The sequence below is a fragment of the Mus pahari genome, chromosome 17 (assembly GCF_900095145.1).
Source record: "Mus pahari chromosome 17, PAHARI_EIJ_v1.1, whole genome shotgun sequence".
NCBI lineage: Eukaryota > Metazoa > Chordata > Mammalia > Rodentia > Muridae > Mus > Mus pahari.
In genome coordinates this window covers 32323499-32340078 of record NC_034606.1, presented here as the reverse complement: position 1 = coordinate 32340078, position 16580 = coordinate 32323499, and the positions used below count along the sequence as shown (strand labels likewise).

The 16580-nt window shown below is 49.6% G+C and overlaps 1 protein-coding gene across 1 annotated transcript in view; it reads right to left on the bottom strand.

Annotated features, from left to right (window-relative positions):
• The window catches only part of Ccn4 (cellular communication network factor 4), a 33036-nt gene extending 17550 nt beyond the window's left edge, over nt 1-15486 (bottom strand). Inside the window, exons 1-2 of the mRNA XM_021216730.2 lie at nt 15207-15486; nt 267-546 (exon numbers count right to left, since the gene is read on the bottom strand). Of these exons, the coding sequence (XP_021072389.1) occupies nt 267-546; nt 15207-15275 (349 nt within the window). The 5' untranslated portion in view covers nt 15276-15486. The remainder of the gene's footprint in view (nt 1-266; nt 547-15206) is intronic.
• Between the last annotated feature and the right edge of the window lie 1094 nt (nt 15487-16580).

Genomic DNA, 16580 nt, shown 5'->3' with positions numbered 1-16580 from the left:
TTGACTATTTCTTGGCAGAATCTCCTTCTTTAGGGGAGGGGGGTGTCTCTAATAGGAAGAGAGCAAGACGTAATATCTTAAGGACAAGAAGAATGCAGTTATTAGTCTCTTCCAAGTATGATCCATTCTGTGGCCTCTAACTGTGGATTGGTTGGACTTTTGTTTCCTGACCAGCTAAGCCTGGGCAGCTGAAGGGCTGTGGGTATTCATGGGCCAGAGATAATAAGGTGTGGGGGCAGTTGGAAGGTATGGAGTCTCTCACTTACGTGCACACACTCCTATTGCGTACCTCGGGCGATCCCCACTGTAATCGCAGTAGAGGCCCCGGTGTGGGTCACAGATGGCAGCCTCTGTGCAGTTGTCCCCGAGCTGCTGGGCACATATCTTACAGCATTCACAGCCATCTGTGATTAGGCTAACGCCCAGCGGGCAGCGAGGCGGGGATTGTGGGCACTCACATGGCCACTTGCAGAATTCGGGGCGTGTAGTCGTTTCCTCTAGTGGTGCTGGGGTGAAGGTCATAGTTGTGGGGGTTGGAGAGAGGGCCTGTGGAGGAAGGGCAGAAGTGAAAAGGGGTTGTTGAGTCCAGAGTTTCCAAGCCCAAAGAGCTGCAATTGCCTTTCCACCTTCAGTGTGTTTAGAGGATTTCACAATTATTGACTTCCACGTGATCAACAGACAAACATCGATTTTCTTTCAATAAAGCCAGGAAGATTAAGGAGTTCAAAGTTCAGAGGAATCAGAACAATTCCCAGCCAGTGGAGTACTGGGGCCTCGTATCCACCTTGGCCCACCTTGGCTTCCTTCTTTCCTTGGTGTCTTTATGGTCCCCGAAGTACCTTTGGTGGCACTGAGTTATGGAAGACACAGAGCCCTGGATTGGGGCTGTGCAGACTCCAAACCTCTCCCTTCACAGAGTCTTCTGTACCTGGTGGAATCAGATAGTTGTGTGTGTGTGTGTGTGTGTGTGTGTGTGTGTGTGTGTATCTAGGCCAGAAGACATCCTCAGCTGTTTTTTTGTTTGTTTGTTTGTTTGTTTTAATCAATGCTACAGAACTTGGTTTTTGTTTTTGTTTTTTGTTTTTTGTTTTTATTTTTTGAGACAGGGCCTCTCCCCTGGATAGCAGGCAGGTGGAAGGACTCTGGTATCTAAGCACAATTCCTCAAAGATGCCTGTATCTCTGTAATCCATGCACATCCCAACCTGGATGACTACCTTCCTGACCCCATCTGAGTACCTCACCCCGCACTAGAGAGGAAACTGAGAAGGGGAGAGAGAATCCCCTGAACCCCTTTGTTCCTTCTGGGCTATTTCAGCCATTAAACAGATGTTCATAGAGCTAGCCTGGAGCCTTCTCTACATTTTAGACACTTGAAGACAAAATTGAGAAGGTCCTGTAGATGAAGCTTATGCAGCACATAGGAGAGACACGCATTAGAAGTTGTGAATCATAGCATAAGGCTCTGGGTCCCGTGGAAAGTGCAAAGAGGCTCTCTGTGGTTTGGGTCAGGAATAGCTCTGGCTAAAAAGGAGTGGAGTTGAACTACTGCATTAGTCTGACCTGCAGGACCTGGTCCTGGAACATCACAAGTGCCTAGATACTGATGCAAACAAAAGAAAGCCTAGAAGCTTATAGGGTGACTCTGGTCAGCCTGCATTGCTCATAGCCTGAATTTCAGGCCCAGACACATCCCTTCCAGGGCTCAGCCTGGTGCATCCTTTCCCTGCCTAAAGGCATCTTCCCTATGTCTGAGATAAATGTCCCTACTCTCTATGACCTGCTATGACACTCTGAGTTCTTAGTTACTAGACGCTTGTAGTGCATGGAGTGCCAGGCTGCCTTGTTGGTGACAGACACAGTGGCTTTTCTGTTAGGGTTCTGTTTTTCTCTCTCTGCCTGAATATAACATACTGTGCACAGTGCACAGTGTAGGGTTCTCGAGGTATCAACCTGCAGAGGGATAAAAGTGTTGTGGGATACTTGACATCATACTCTGAATCAATCTCTTCTCTCAGGGTTAAGCTTGGGAATCGAGAAGAACACAGAATCCAAGAGGGTTAGATGGGGGTGTTTCTAAGTGGGTTTGGAAACACATACCAGCCCCTCTGAAGTCTGTAACTGGATACAAGATGTCACTTTGTGAGCAGTTATATAGAAACAGGTCTACTGGGTGTGGAAACACAGGGACTTAGCATATGAAGACCACTTAGAGCAGCATACCTCCCCAAACCTGTGCCGCTCATTGGAAGCTCTATAAGCGGGTGTACCAGACTCTATGAGAACATCAGCAGACTCATCCCTTCATCCCAGGTAAGCAGCCTCAATAGGCAGCCTTCTCTCTTGGTACCTGCCTAGAGGCCCTCAGGCATCTGGGTAAGGAATATATATAGGAAGGCCAGACAGTGACTGGATGGGCAAAACCTTCCTTGGACCAAGTCTTAGCCGTTGGTGCCATCTAGTGGTATCAAGGCTTCCAGTTCGCCTAAGTAAGAGCTCCCCAGGCTCTTCCAGGCTTTGATGTGCGGCTGCCTGATTCATGATGTCTTGCCCAGCTTTACTGTCCAAGATGTATGACTACAGGCCAGTGATGAGTTCAGACGCCTAATGGTAACCCTCGGTTACATACACATAGCTTTCTTCAGGGAACTTTTGCCCCTGAAGTAAGGCTGTTCAGGCAGAAAAATGCACGCCAGCTCATTGGCTAATGAATCTACAGATACTTAGCAAACACCTACTGTGTGCTAAGCTCTGTGATGGGTTGAAGGAAGCAGCATTGCATAGAATCACTCCCCTCACTAACATAACCAGTGGTGATGTATACATGATAACTGTAACCAAGGTGATCAGCGCTACAGTGACGTCACTGATTCATTTTGCTTACTCAGCACGGCTCTAGCTTTGTGCTGGGTGCCGAGGACACAGTGGAGGGAAGCAAACAGACGTATATGACTTCAGGAGTAGAAAGAAAGAATGTGGTGGGGGGTACAGAGTGGCGCCAACTGCTTCCGGGAGGTGATAAAGCTGTGGAAACGACGATGGAAGAGCAAGAATGGACCCAGGATAAGGAAGGAGGGTAGGGGACAGCATGCAGGGCAAAGTTGGTGGCATGCAGTGTCTGGGGGTGCAGGAACATGTGTGCAAATCAGAGTGGGTCTGACGAGGCAGAGGCTGGCTGGCTGCTGATGCCTATAGCGTACATTGGCCAAGAGTAGCTCCGAATGCCTCACTCACTGAGAGATCTTACCGGGAGATGCTCGGGGAAGATCTGGACTCAGTGATCTTACCGGGAGATGCTCGGGGAAGATCTGGACTTGGAGTAAATCACAGTGAGTCCCCTGTGCCAAGTCTTTATTTATCATCATTCCTGTGGCACAAGGGTTTTCTGTCTGAGGCTCTGCTTTCTCAGCAAGTGGCATTCTTACTTACCCCCAAGGGAACAGCTTTATGCTAGTCTCTAGTTACTTTGTCTACTGAGGGCTACCAGCCCATGGACGCTTGAGATGAGCCTAGTAAAGATCTCAGACTACCTCATCTTCTGCATGGAGATGGGCATATTACTTCATAGATCAGTGAGATGACTAGAGTACCTATCTGCCTCTGAACATGGATTAGAACTCAGATCTGGTGGATTTAGCATTTTCCCCTTGATGGTCCATGGAAGGAGAATTTCTTGATGGAAGAAACTAGCTAAAAGGGTACTCAAGCACCATCTCGGGAGGCAACCAAGAAGTAGGTGCCCAGGAGCTGGTGAAATGGCTCAGCCAGTAAAAAAAATCTGATGACCTGAACTCCACCCCCTGGAATCCATGTGTAAAAGACAGATGTGGCAGCATGCAGTTCTAATCCTACAACTCCTACAGTGAGATGGATGGAAGAGAGAGGAGGATCGCTCTGAAGCCGTGGACCAGCCAACCCAAAGTGTGTAGCGCAACGGAAATGGCAAGAGATATCTGCCTCAACCAGGCAGAAGGAGAGAACCAACTCCTGACCCCCACATTCACACACTGATACTAAATAAAAAGGAACAAAATATTTAAAAAAGCAAATAGTAGCTGGAAGTTATAGGGACAGAGATCAGGCCTCACAAAGCTGGGCACATAGTAGGTGTCAGTAAGCCCCTCTCAGCAGAAATGGTGAGTTCAGTCCATAGCCTCAAGTGAACTTTGAACTCTTAAGGGCAGGGTTGCCTTCCTGCCACTCCCCTGTTTTGTGGGATGAATAAACGCACAGGTCTCTGAGATCTCTACAGCTAATAGTTATGGAGGGTTCCCTGCAGCATGTGAATAGACACCAGCTCCTATATTGTCTAACATATTACAACGTGAGCCTGCTGATTTTCCTCAGAGCCCTCAGAGAGTCTTAGGTGATCTGCCAATTGGTCTGTAGAAGGTCACCTAGGGAGTCAGGGGATGGGAGTTCCTCTTGGCCTAAAACTTTAGGAAAAATGTTTTTAATAATAATAATAATATAATAATAATAAGTGTGTATATATGTGTATATCTGTGCGTCAGTGTATCTGCTTGTATGCCATATGCCCATTCAGATGAGAAGAGGGTATCAGATCCCCTGCAGCTAGAATCATAGAGGGGTCATGATCTGCTGGACACAGATTCTAAGAACCAAACTCTGGTCCTCTGGAAGAGAAGCGAGTGCCCATTACTGCAGAGCCAGTTTCCCAGCACCTTCTCTAAAGCTTTTAAGCAATTAAACTCATCTGCTTTTGCGATAAACCCATGAGGAGGACTTCTCCTGGGGCCTCTGGTGGCCAAATAGAACAAGACTTGGTGAACCTTGGACTCAGAATACAAATAGTAAGTCTACCCACATCCCTGTGGAAGCAACAGGCATGCAGGCAGCCCAATAGCTGGCAAAGCTTAGCCTCACAAGATCTGGGACCAGGGCCCTGGGTGCATTGGGAGGATGGGAAGAATCTCCCGGTGACCCAAAGGGAGGAGCAGCCCTGTGTGCACTTTAAGGTGACATAAAATGTCCCAGAAGCACATTGCTTTGTAGGGACACTGTCTTAGAGCTTTAAGATCCCTTTTCTGCACCCATACTTTTCTTGGGATTCTGTCTTTGCTGTCCGTACAGGAGCCCTGCCCTCTTCTCAGAGAGTCCTGGCTGTCACATTGCAAGCAGTCAATGTGCCTACCGCAAAGTAGGCATCTGTGCAGACACAGTACCCTGGGACACTGTAGTACCCTTAAGAAGGAAGAGAGGAGAAAAACCATCAAGTAAGGAGAAGGCTGACTAAGAAGAACTGAGAAAGGAAGAGAGAAACAATAAAAGCTCCTTGCTCTTTCCAAATTGATGTGGTTCACATAAAACTCCTTTTACAATGTGCTTCTGGCACTGAATTCTGCAGATGCCACAGTGTTAACAGGATGACAAGAAGAGAGTGGCGTGCCCAAGATGCCTCCCAAACCGCATGCACAGTGCATGCTCAGTCAGAGCTGGCCTACCCAGCTCCATGGCAGCAGGTCTACCTGCCTGTCCCTGATCACTCTGAAACCTTCTCCACTCCCTGCTCAGGAATCTTCAGCAGAAGCAAAGCCCAGCAGAACTCCCTGGCCTTTCTTCCCCACCAGAATCACCTTGACAGTCACAGTACACTGATGCCCATCACTGTCTCCAGAGAGCCAAACATAGGCTGCTGGAGGGGATACCGGGCATCGAGGCTCTTCTAGATAGTTCTGAAGGCAGCAACCATCAACACAGATGCCCTGATCTCACTTGGACTCTGGATTCTTCTAGACAGGCATGAGTCGGCCTGTCGTGCTTGTGATTCTTAAGTGGGTAGGAGGCTTGGGAACATTGGGTGGAGGATAGGGTCAGAACAGAGTCTCGGGTCATCTTTCTGCTTTAACATTCTTTATGCATAGTATGAAGTGCCTCAAAGTGTCCTACACAGAGCCACCAGACATGGCTTTGGGGCATATCTTTCTTTCACCCTTCAGGGCAAAATGCTGTTAAGTGATGATTTGAGATTCATCTTAGCCCTTGAGAGTTTGTTAAAGTACCTGAAAACAGAGAAAAAGAAAGGCATAGCTTGCTAGCAATGTCCCTAAGAGTCCCATACCTCTGGGCAAAGCGAAGAGTATGGGTAAGCCGAGTAAAAGTATTTTTTTTGATCCCTGCTGTTAAACTTACAGGAATGCTAAAGCTGATTGAAATTGAGAAGAAAAGTTATCACTGTAGGGAGGCCCACAAATGCTTGTACCAGCATTGTGGGAAAGCCTGAATATGCATTTGTACGAGTGCCATGGGAAAGCCTGAATACGCATCTGTAATATGCTGTTAACAGGGTGGGGCAGCATGGTCCAGTGCTCTAGATGAACCCAGAAACTAAATGATCCCCAGGGTTTCACACAATAGGATCACTCCATTTTTAAAAAGGTACTCACTAGGAACATGGGATCAGAAAATAGGACCTTGCCTGGGTGGAGAGGGCCCTATAGGGCACCCAGTGATACGGGAGACATGTTAGTCTCTTTTCTCAGGGCATGAGTGTGGAGAGGGCTCAGGGAAGTGGGGGGATCTCATGTGACACCCTTACCACTGCCAGGACTGGGCACTGGGGACTATCGTTCTATCAGAACTCTCATCCTCATTTTAGAAAGGGTGGCAGTGGCCGTTCATCAACCTGATGAGAGGCACTAGTGATATTTCCATACCCAGTGGAAGAAACAAAGACTCAGAGAGCTGAAGTAACATTTTGGAGGTCTCAGTGCCCACCAGTCCTGTCTGACTCTGGTGTCCCTCCACAGTGGTTGTCATTGCTATCTGCACCATACATACCCTCATCCACCCATGTTCATTTATTTATTCTCCCATCTTCCCACCATACCTACACACTATGTCTCTACCAGGTACCTCATCCCTTAGGAGACAAAGCATGGGCCACTGCAGGATTGTATCACAACAGGGATGATCCTTAATTCCAAAGGGCCCCGGAAGAGGCGAGAATGGCTGGATCCAGAAGTCCAGAAAGGGGAAAATCACCCGAGTGCACACCGGTGTGAGAACACACTTGGGCAACGCTCAGGGAACAGCAGTGTGTGGGTGGGGAAAAGCCTGGCTGAAGCCTTTCAGCGACTGTGCTTAGATTCTCCACCAGAGGGCAGTGTCAAGGCAGAAATGGTAGCTCACACCCTAAGGTCTGGGGATGCTGAGAAGTCTCTGGGCCTAGAAGCAGCTGTTGAAAAGAGAGGCTCTGTGGGAGACAGGAGATAGGGTAGGTCTGGGCCCAGGCTGTGGCTTGCACCACAGGAACGTGTGTGTGTGTGTGTGGGGGGGGGGGGGTGTCCCACTGCTTTGATGCCATATTTCTGGTCCAAAGGACCATGCCAGGGAGGGTACCACTTTTTCAGTGCCCCCTGGGAACTTCTGGACACCAGGTTCCCTAGACCACTGGGTGGGAGGATCTTAGTTCTCAGCCTTGCAGAGCTGGGCCAGGCATGCACGGGAGGCCCTTTCACTTTACAACATAGCCTTGGACCACCTCAGGCTTCGTTCACGAGGATTTTCAGGGAGTGAAGTTGCCCCAAGTTTTCACTCTAGCTGGCTAGAAGGTAAGAACAAGCAAGGACTGGGGTAGTTTTCTACCCATCAATTTAACTGCATTTGGGGAGTCACTGGCTGGACAAGGCAATTTGTGTGGAGAGGATGAAGGGGGCAAGAGTTGAGGATCTTTCCAAATGATAAGCACTAATTTAATCATTCCTCCAATGTACAAAGAGGCAGGGCATGGTGGACAGGGCTGTGATCCTAGCCCCTGAGAGACAGAGATAGAAGAATCACGAGTTCTGGGCTAGCCTGGAATGACGATCAATACGCCATCTCAAAAGGAAAGGACAGTGTACTTAGAGCCTCTGCTAACCTCCAGGTACAACGATCCATGATGGGTACCAGCTCTAGGCCCTTCCTCCTGAGGAGCCGAGGGTGTGGAAAAGACCAAGGGCTGGGTTATGGCAGCCACATCCTGGCTATGTAGGGCCCAAAATGGTTTTATCGCTTTCAGAGAATTTTAAGAAAATCACAATAAAGCGGGGGTACATGAATTTAATCTTAGCATTTGGGAGGCAGAGGCAGGTGGATCTCTGAGATGGAGGCCAGCCTGGTCTACAGAGTGGTACCAGGTCAGACAGGGCTACACAGAGAAACTCTATTTTGAAAAGTCCAAAATAATAATACTAACATTACAATAATCCACTGTCATCCTTCATATTTCTTTCTATGCTTACCTATCTATAATGCACATTACATAACATATAACATATACTACATTATATGTGATCACAGATTTTATAATGAATGTATATACAATTCATATGATATAATTAAATTATATGTGCTTACATTAAATTATATTGTGCTTACAAGTTTATATATGTAATTTAGCATATATAAACTTGAAACATAATGATTGTGAGACAAAATATTCAAGTGAGAATTTGAATCTCTTGAAGTTGGGACAATGACACTATCCCCATCCCCCCATGACTAGCCTTCATCACCACCTGTACTTTGTTGACCTTGTTTGTTTTTCTGTTGTCTAGACACACACACACACACACACACACACACACACACACACACACACACACACACCAGTGCATGCTTACACATTCCAGAAATGTAGGAAGTCGTAGGCACCCAGTGTTTTCACTGAGATTCTTAATGTGCCTGTGAAATGGGAGAGAGTTCTAGAAAATGCCACGTGCATACAATTATGATGGCAACACAACGATGATGACGGTACTGTTGTATCATTTCTTCATATGAATCCTCAGAGCATGCTCAAATGGCACGGGCCACCTAGAAGAGCATTTTAATGGCTTCTTTGAATCAATATTGCCTATAATTTATTTATTTTATGTATTTATTTAAATTTTTTTGGCTTTTCTAAGACAGGGTCTCAATGTAGCCCAGGCTAGCCTCAAACTTACTATGTAGCCAAGGATGATATTAAATACCTTATTCTCAGGCCTCTGCCTCCCATGTGCTAGTATTTCAAGCATGTGCCACCATGCCCTGTTTAAAATCTGGTTTTCAATAGACGGTTCTATCTTGGTGATAATCACAGAGGAAAGGCAGAATGGCAAGTTCTCTCTCATGCCGTGAGCGAAATGAACCATAGGAAGTCAGAGCTCGAGGCCTCTGGTATGGAGCTGAATCCCAACTCTCAGGCATTGCTCCTTCAGATCATACTCAGACAGGATTCCTCATTTGGTAGCAGAGGGAGTGTGAGGCAAAGTGAAGGGAGAGAGAAAGAGAGGTGAGAGAGCATAATACATTTCCGGGAAGAGGAGGCATTTGCACTGCGTCTTAAATGGGGAGAATAACTGACCGATCGGTTATTCAATTCAGGGAGGGCATCTAAGCTGGAGATAGTCCTAGATGAGGTGGGGTGAGATTCAGGCAGCCACTGGTGAGGAAAGATAGCCTTGGGTTTTAAGGACATGATGATGGGCCATGGTCCACGGAGAAGACAAGGTTCCGTCCCCAAAGCAGTCAAGCCATGGTGATGGTAATGGTAGAAGCACCTTGGGAGGTGATCACAAACAGGGAACCTGAGACCCTGAGATGTTTGAACTGTTGCTCATCTTCCTCTACTTCTAAAAAGGGGTGTACATGTGTACGTGTGTATGTTTGCGTATGTGTGTGTGAAACACACACATATATATATATATATACATGGATGTAGATTTCAGTGAGCAAGGCAGGAACTGGAAGACTTGATGACTCCAGCTCCCAAATCATACTGTACTCACCACCAGAGGAACCCTCCTCCAATCTACAAGAAACTTGAGCTCCAGTCTCACTCATACGCAGTACAGCTTGTGTTTAAGCAAGGCTCTGTGAAGAGGGCTTCTCCATCCGTTGTGGCTAATAAACCATTGCCTGGCCTGTGGATTGGGCTGACTCTTATCTCTGGGCTGCTTAGCCTCCCCTTTTCCTGACCTCTGTCCAGTCCAACCTGGTGTACAGGAACAGTGAACCATCATGTCTACTTCCCAGCTAGGGACATCGAGGCTGAGGCTAGCACAGGGCCTGGAAAAGCTGAGTTCCTGACTCTTGATTTGGTACCAAGTCTGGAAGTCGCTGCTTGTTGTCCGGGCTACCTAGCAACTGCATCAGGCCCTCTTCTAACGTTCTCTGGCCCTCTTCATCAGGCATCTCCGTCTTTAGACAGGTCATTGGTCACTCCTTACTGTTCATCCTTCACACATACAATCTAAATAGCCATCATCAGCATTGACCTAGTTTTAGGAGTCACAGCAATGCCTGCCCTGAGCATCTACAGTGTTCTAGCGCAGCCGTTGACAGACCACTAGGGGACATGCCAGATCAGGGAAGAACCTAGCATGAGCCAGGGCAGTGTACAAAGGCCTGGGGTTGAGGGGTCCAGGTAGCTTGAGAGTTGAGAGATGGTACGTTTTTGTAGGAGTAAAGGGCATGGGCAAAGGATGGTCTTCCATGGGGTGAGGCCAGTGTAGTTGAGTGGTGTGACCCCTTCCACCTGACAAGGGTGAGATCTATGGAGACATCTGTAGCCCTGCTTGGGGGAATGTGAGGAAGACTTCTTGGAGGTGACCCACGTTGGTGCCCTGAAACAGACAAGACTGGCATGGAAGAAGAGACAGCAGTTCAAGGAGGCTACCATTTTGCTTCAATACAGGGTTGAAGTTTAGCCTTTTCTAAATATTCCTCTATCCTGCCAGCCTGCTTAGACCTCTCTAGTCCTGGGGAGGTTCCCAGCCTATTTTCTTTCTCTTTATTCATAGACCAGAGTCAGGGTCCCTGGAGGAGCCCTCAGAGTCTGAATTCTGCCCTCCCCACCCCCTGCCTCACAGCAGATCTGCAATGGTGGTGGAAATTTCCCCTGGACTTGCCTCCAGATCTCAGGCTGGTGGGCGGGCTAAGATCAAATCACATCCCTGGAGTGCTCATTATCCCCTTTCAGAGGCCCAGTTTCTCCCTCTTCTGCCTCCTCTCTCCCTCCTTTTCCTTTCAGTGGGAAAGAGTAGAAGGAGGAGGAGGAAGTGGGGAAGGGGGACAGGGAGGGAAGGGAAGGGGGCTGAGGAATCAGGATGTCAGCGCTAGAGCAGAGAATACCTTATCTCATTCGTTGTTTTAAAAATCATTATCATCATCACCATCGCCTCCGCTATTTCTAGTGACACACCATGTGTGTCACAATCATAAGTACCATTATCACCACCATTTCTATCGTCACCATTCTTTCATTACCATTATTGTCGTCATCATCATCATTATCATCATCAGTACCACCACCCTCATCACCATCTCCCTTAACGGTAGCAGCATCACCTCACCCATCTTTCTTTCTCTTTCGCAGTCTCCTAGGATGCTCATCAACCTCCCTCTCAAGGCTGGAGACCTGGTTAACAGGCTTTCAAAGATACCCTGCACTGAACTTAGGAGAGCGGATGCTTCACCGCCCTGCTCTCCGCACACATAGTACTGAGTCCAGTTCCCCTAGTGCCCGCACGCCTGGGTTGGAGGCTTGCCTGAACCCTGGCCGCCACTAGCTTGGGATCTAGCATGGCTGCTGGGATGGATAGTGAGCCTTCCCCATCCCCAGAATCTCATGTGAACGGTTAAAGGGACACTTGCCCTCTTACGTGGTGCACCAGGGACACTTTCTCCTCAAGATATTTGCCTTGTAAGCCTGGCTCAGAACCCTCCAAAATGCTCTCCTCTCACCGAATCCAATATACCTGTGTGTCCATTTGCCAGCCACAGATGGAATTTTCTAGTAGCTATATCAAAAGGAATCAGAAACAGGTGAAATGGACTTCAATCGTATGTTTTGTTGAACCCCAAACACAGTCTAAGCATATCCCGTCAATGGGAGTTAGGGGAGGAATGAGTCTCCTGCTCTGGACTCTCTCCACTGACGTCTGCAATCCAAGGTACCACTCAGCGTGGCTGAAGGATTGGCTGCAGCGCAGAGGTCCGGTGGCCCATGGTGGAAGGATCTGCAATGGGCAATGAGAATCTGGATCACAGAACAATCTTGTCTTCTCGGCAGACAGTGTTCAAATGTGTTGGTCTCATGGAGGGTAAAGCTGTGGGCCGGAACCGAGTGGGCCTCTTACCCTCCTGCGGCTGCCGAGTGAGGTTTGATCACAGTAAGAACTCATATGCTAAAGCCTAACCCTGAGACCTCACAGTCACCTCCCCTCTCCACCCCCCAACCCTAAGTGGCTTCTATGGCTATGGCAGTCTGGCTGTGGTTTTAACTCCTCCTCTGTTCTTAGTGGGGTCACACTGGGGACATAGTCTTGAAGTCCCTGGGAGATTGTGGGGAGGGGGGCCACTACGGCAGGCTTGAGAGTTGATTTGTGTACTAGGTGGCATAGACAGAACTGTCACTAAACCCTGTGGCGTGTGGTGTGTGGTGTGTGGTGTGTGGTGTGTGGATTTGCCAAAGGAGCACAGGGCTGTCCACAGGTGGAGCTCACGTCTTTCAGGAATAGTATGGGGCAGGCCTCCTACTTGCCAGTCCTAGACAAATGCTATGCCTGGTGGGGCAGACTGACTCTCAGCAGCTTTCCTGTAGCATCCTGGTGGGGCCAAGCCAGACAGGAGCTTAAGTCACTGCAGACTCTGATCTGGGGGTGGCGTGGGTGGAGCTGTTGACTCACATCTGAGAAATGGCTAGGTACGTGGAGACTATCTGTGGGGTCATGCTTGCGTTTTCAATTAAAGGGAGGATTTCATCACGTGTCCAGGCTTGGGATTCTATAAGGGGTTCTTGGAATAGAAAATGAATTGTCATTCCCTATCCAAACAATGAGTGGCCCTGCCCCCAGCTCTCTCTTCACCCCCTCACATACGTACAATTGTGTGAACAGCCCCACCCCCCACCTCCCCACACACATGGAGAGAGAGAGAGAGGATTCAGCCAGTGGCAGATCCTGCATTCTAGCCTATTTATCCTGAAACACATTGGCTGGTCCCTCTCTTATCTCTCATTTTAACACATGGGTGGATGTCTCCAGCCTGCAAGTGTTGTTAGGGTCCAGCTTACATGTATTCTGTTTCTATACAAGGATTCAGAGGAGAAGAAGGCTGCCACTTAAGTTCAAATGTCATTAGCTGTGTGGCCTTGGGTAATTTACCTAACCTCTCTGAGCATCAGTGAATGTTGGTTGTTCTCAGGCAAGGATTCTGTCTCTGCATAGACATGACACATGGGTGGGTATTACCATGTACATTGTCCTTGGGATAGCTCACACAACCTCCCCTTTCTCTTAGCAGGTGGGCCCTCACCACTTGTCCAAGAGAAAGAAAAGAGATTAAAAACAAACTGTTCTTCACACAGAGCGTCAACCACAACACTGTCATAGGTACCAGGCTTTGCATCTGAGCCCAGAATCTGCCTCCCTCCCCCCCACTTTGAACGGCCCCCCTCCCCAGCTGGCCTCCTGCTCTTGCCAGCAGCCCATTTAGCTATATGCACACCAGACAGCGCCTCCCCTCCCAGCCTACTTCCTCAAAGTCTTCTTGGCAATGCTCACTTCCCACATACTTTTCCTTCCATATGGTCATTCTTTCCATGGGGCCCCCCCTGACCCTTGCTGGACTTGAACTCCCTGTCTTTGTTAGTTCTGGAGGATGCCATGTGTGGAATTTGGTTACAAAGCCGGGTACTGACTTCTGGGCACAGCCCAGCTCTGTACCATCAAAGGTACTGTGTCAGTGGATAAGGGGTTTCGAGGACATCCTGGAAAACAAGATGCCAGGAGACCCCCTAAAAAGCCCTGACTCTGTCCTCCACCATCCCTCAGTCCTGGCTGCTCCAGCAGCAGGCTCAAGTGCAAGACTTGGGCTCTAGTGCAAGACTCGCCGTGAACTTCCCCTCTTGTGCCCTCATTCTGATGCTGGCTCTCCAGTCACCAATTCTCCATCTGCACCCTGCCCTCCCAGGCCCAGCCACCTGCAGGCTTGTACCCAGTCACAACCAGCCCCGAGGCAGAGGCGGGCCTGCTTGCTTAACTTCCTGGACTCTAGGCTTAGGGAATGTTGGGAGGGCTGAGTGGTGAAAGTGTGCCATGAGAGATGCCAGTGTGACCCAGGCCACTTGCTCATCCCGACCCTGGGCCATTCCTTTGCTTCTGGTCATCCTTTGTGAATAGAGCTGGTAATTTTACTTGTCGTAGCGTCAGATGAACAAGCATCGTGCAAGGGCCGGAGGACTCGGGTACAAACTGCACACGTTCATTGTCTGCACGTAACACCTCAAGGTGCCTGGTACCCAGTCCCGGCCATGCCTAGTTCTGAGCTTCAGTTGAAATGGGCTGAGCTCCTGTGCCCACAGGCAGGTAGCTATACCCTGACTCCAAGTCTCCTGGAATAGGCATGTTAGCACTCCCAAAGAAGTCCTTGGTATAACTCAGTGTCGGTAAGTAGCCTTGCGACTCCTACTGTCTTTGGCCCTCATGTGGGGGCCTCAGACTCAGCAGCTGCCCAGCAGCTCACCCTTGTTGCCCAAAGCTGCCCACATCACTCACTGCCCCTAGCAGCTTGCCCTCTTGCCCAACCACCCCCCGCTGTGCTCCAGCAGACTTCCCTGTTCTGCCACGTGTCTCCTTCCCTGTGTTTCTGGAAGGTGCAAACTGATGTCCCTCGCTCCAGGATCCAGATGCCTTCTGGAAATGGCAGGACAGGAACAGACCATGGAGGGGTCACAAGGAGCTCATGGTGGCAAACCCAAACCCTGCTTGCTTGGTGGAGATTTGCTGAAACCCGGAGGAGTGCTCCTTCACATCTTTCCCTGGGGTTTCCCAGCACCTCTCTTTTGGGGGAGCTCAGATGCTCCGAGTCGAGGAGTTTTAAAATGGGTAGGCTCTGGATGCTCCTAGCAACCCCTCATTTTATGCTGCTCTGAATGCGAGAGTGACCCACCCAAGATCACAGGGCCAGTCCAGGGTGCAGATCCCCAGGCCCTTATTTTGTTGAGTGTTGTCTGTGAAAAGAGGAAACAGGGTGTCTCTCTTGAGGGATGTGCCTTCTGCCCCACGCCACCACCTTCTTCCAATTCAAGAAACTCTCTTCTCCCGCTGGTCATTATTCCAACCCACCTTCTCTTGATTCCCCCAGTCCCTCGGGCCCCGCAGATCCAGGCAGGAAGGGATCAGGTCCCCTCACTGATCCCTTCTAAGCAGGACTCACCGTGGCCAGGATGTTGCCCACCCTCAGGACTGCCACGGCTGCCAGCGTCCAGGGCAGGAGCCACCTCATGCCTGGAAGTCAGCGTCACAGGAGCTACGGTTCAGCCCAGAGGATGCGGGTGCCTCTCCAGGGAGCTGGGCCAGGACTGGGCTGGCCCATCAGAGCAGCGGAGAGCCTTCCTCAGCCCCCGGGGCGTTTGTCAAAGCGACATCTGACGTCAGGCCAACAGACTAGCCCTGCATTTTCCTCTAAAAAAACTTTTTCTGCTACTCTCCCCCTCTCTCTCTTTTTCTTTCCTCTGTCCCCACCTCCAGCCCAGCTTGGCCAGCCTCCCTGCTCTGACAGCTCTTAAAGGGAAAGTCCCAGGACCGACTCCACAGGGGAAGGTGAATGAATTCTCACCCAGCATCCTCCACGTTCTAGGAGGGCTCAGGCACTCAGGGCAGGAGGGAGGAAACAGAAGGGTACGGGCTGGAGGTAGGGATGGTGTTGACACTGTGAGGGTTTTGGGGATGGGGGTGGGGTGGGGAGGATTTCCATCTCACTTAGCTCTTCCCGTGTGCTAGCCTTTCTTCACTGTCTCCCCACGTCGGAGAGTCAGAGGCAAGCAAAAAAGGTTCCTACTCCAACCAGAAATGACAAGAATTTATCACTGACATGCCTGGAGGTGCGAGCTCTCAGCAGGGTCTGCCCCTGCTCCTCAAGGCCATAGACACTGATTCAGTTCCTCTCCCAGCCTGGCTCCTCTGCCAGGGATTCTCAGTCCATTAGCCTGTCTTCAGTGTCTTTGAATATTTTTTTTTATTCTCGGAAGGACAGAGCTCCTGGCCTTGGTCCTTCCCAGACCCTAGTCAAAGAAATCTCAAGTTTGCATAACAAAGAGATGGCGGGGTTGGGGGTGGGGTGGGGATGGGGAGGAATTTTTTGAGGCTTTGAGGCTCCAGATCCACCTCCTATAGCCTCAGCATCTCAAGGGTGCTGTTCAGTCTCTTGTCTCAGATTCCCCTGTTCCCTCGCTCTCCTGTTCCTGCATCTCAGAAAAACCAGAGTGGTTCTCAGCCTGGCACGATGGACAATGCAGGTCATCTCCTGGGTACTGCCAGCCAGTGCCTGCCCTGTGATCTTCCCTTCCTCTTGCATACCATTCCCTTGTCCGGACTCCATGGCACCTGTTCAGGGCTGCCTGTCCCCTACCAAGTGTGAAGGCTTCCTTCTGTACACAAAGCACTCCCCACTCCCGTTTTCTGGTAGCTCAGTGTCACTGCCTGTTTGTGGATGTTGTCTGTCTGGAGCTGCAGCAGCTGTACCCACTGATATCATTTTGTTCCCCTCCCGGTCCACCCTCTGACTACTCCACATCTCATACCTTCTCCC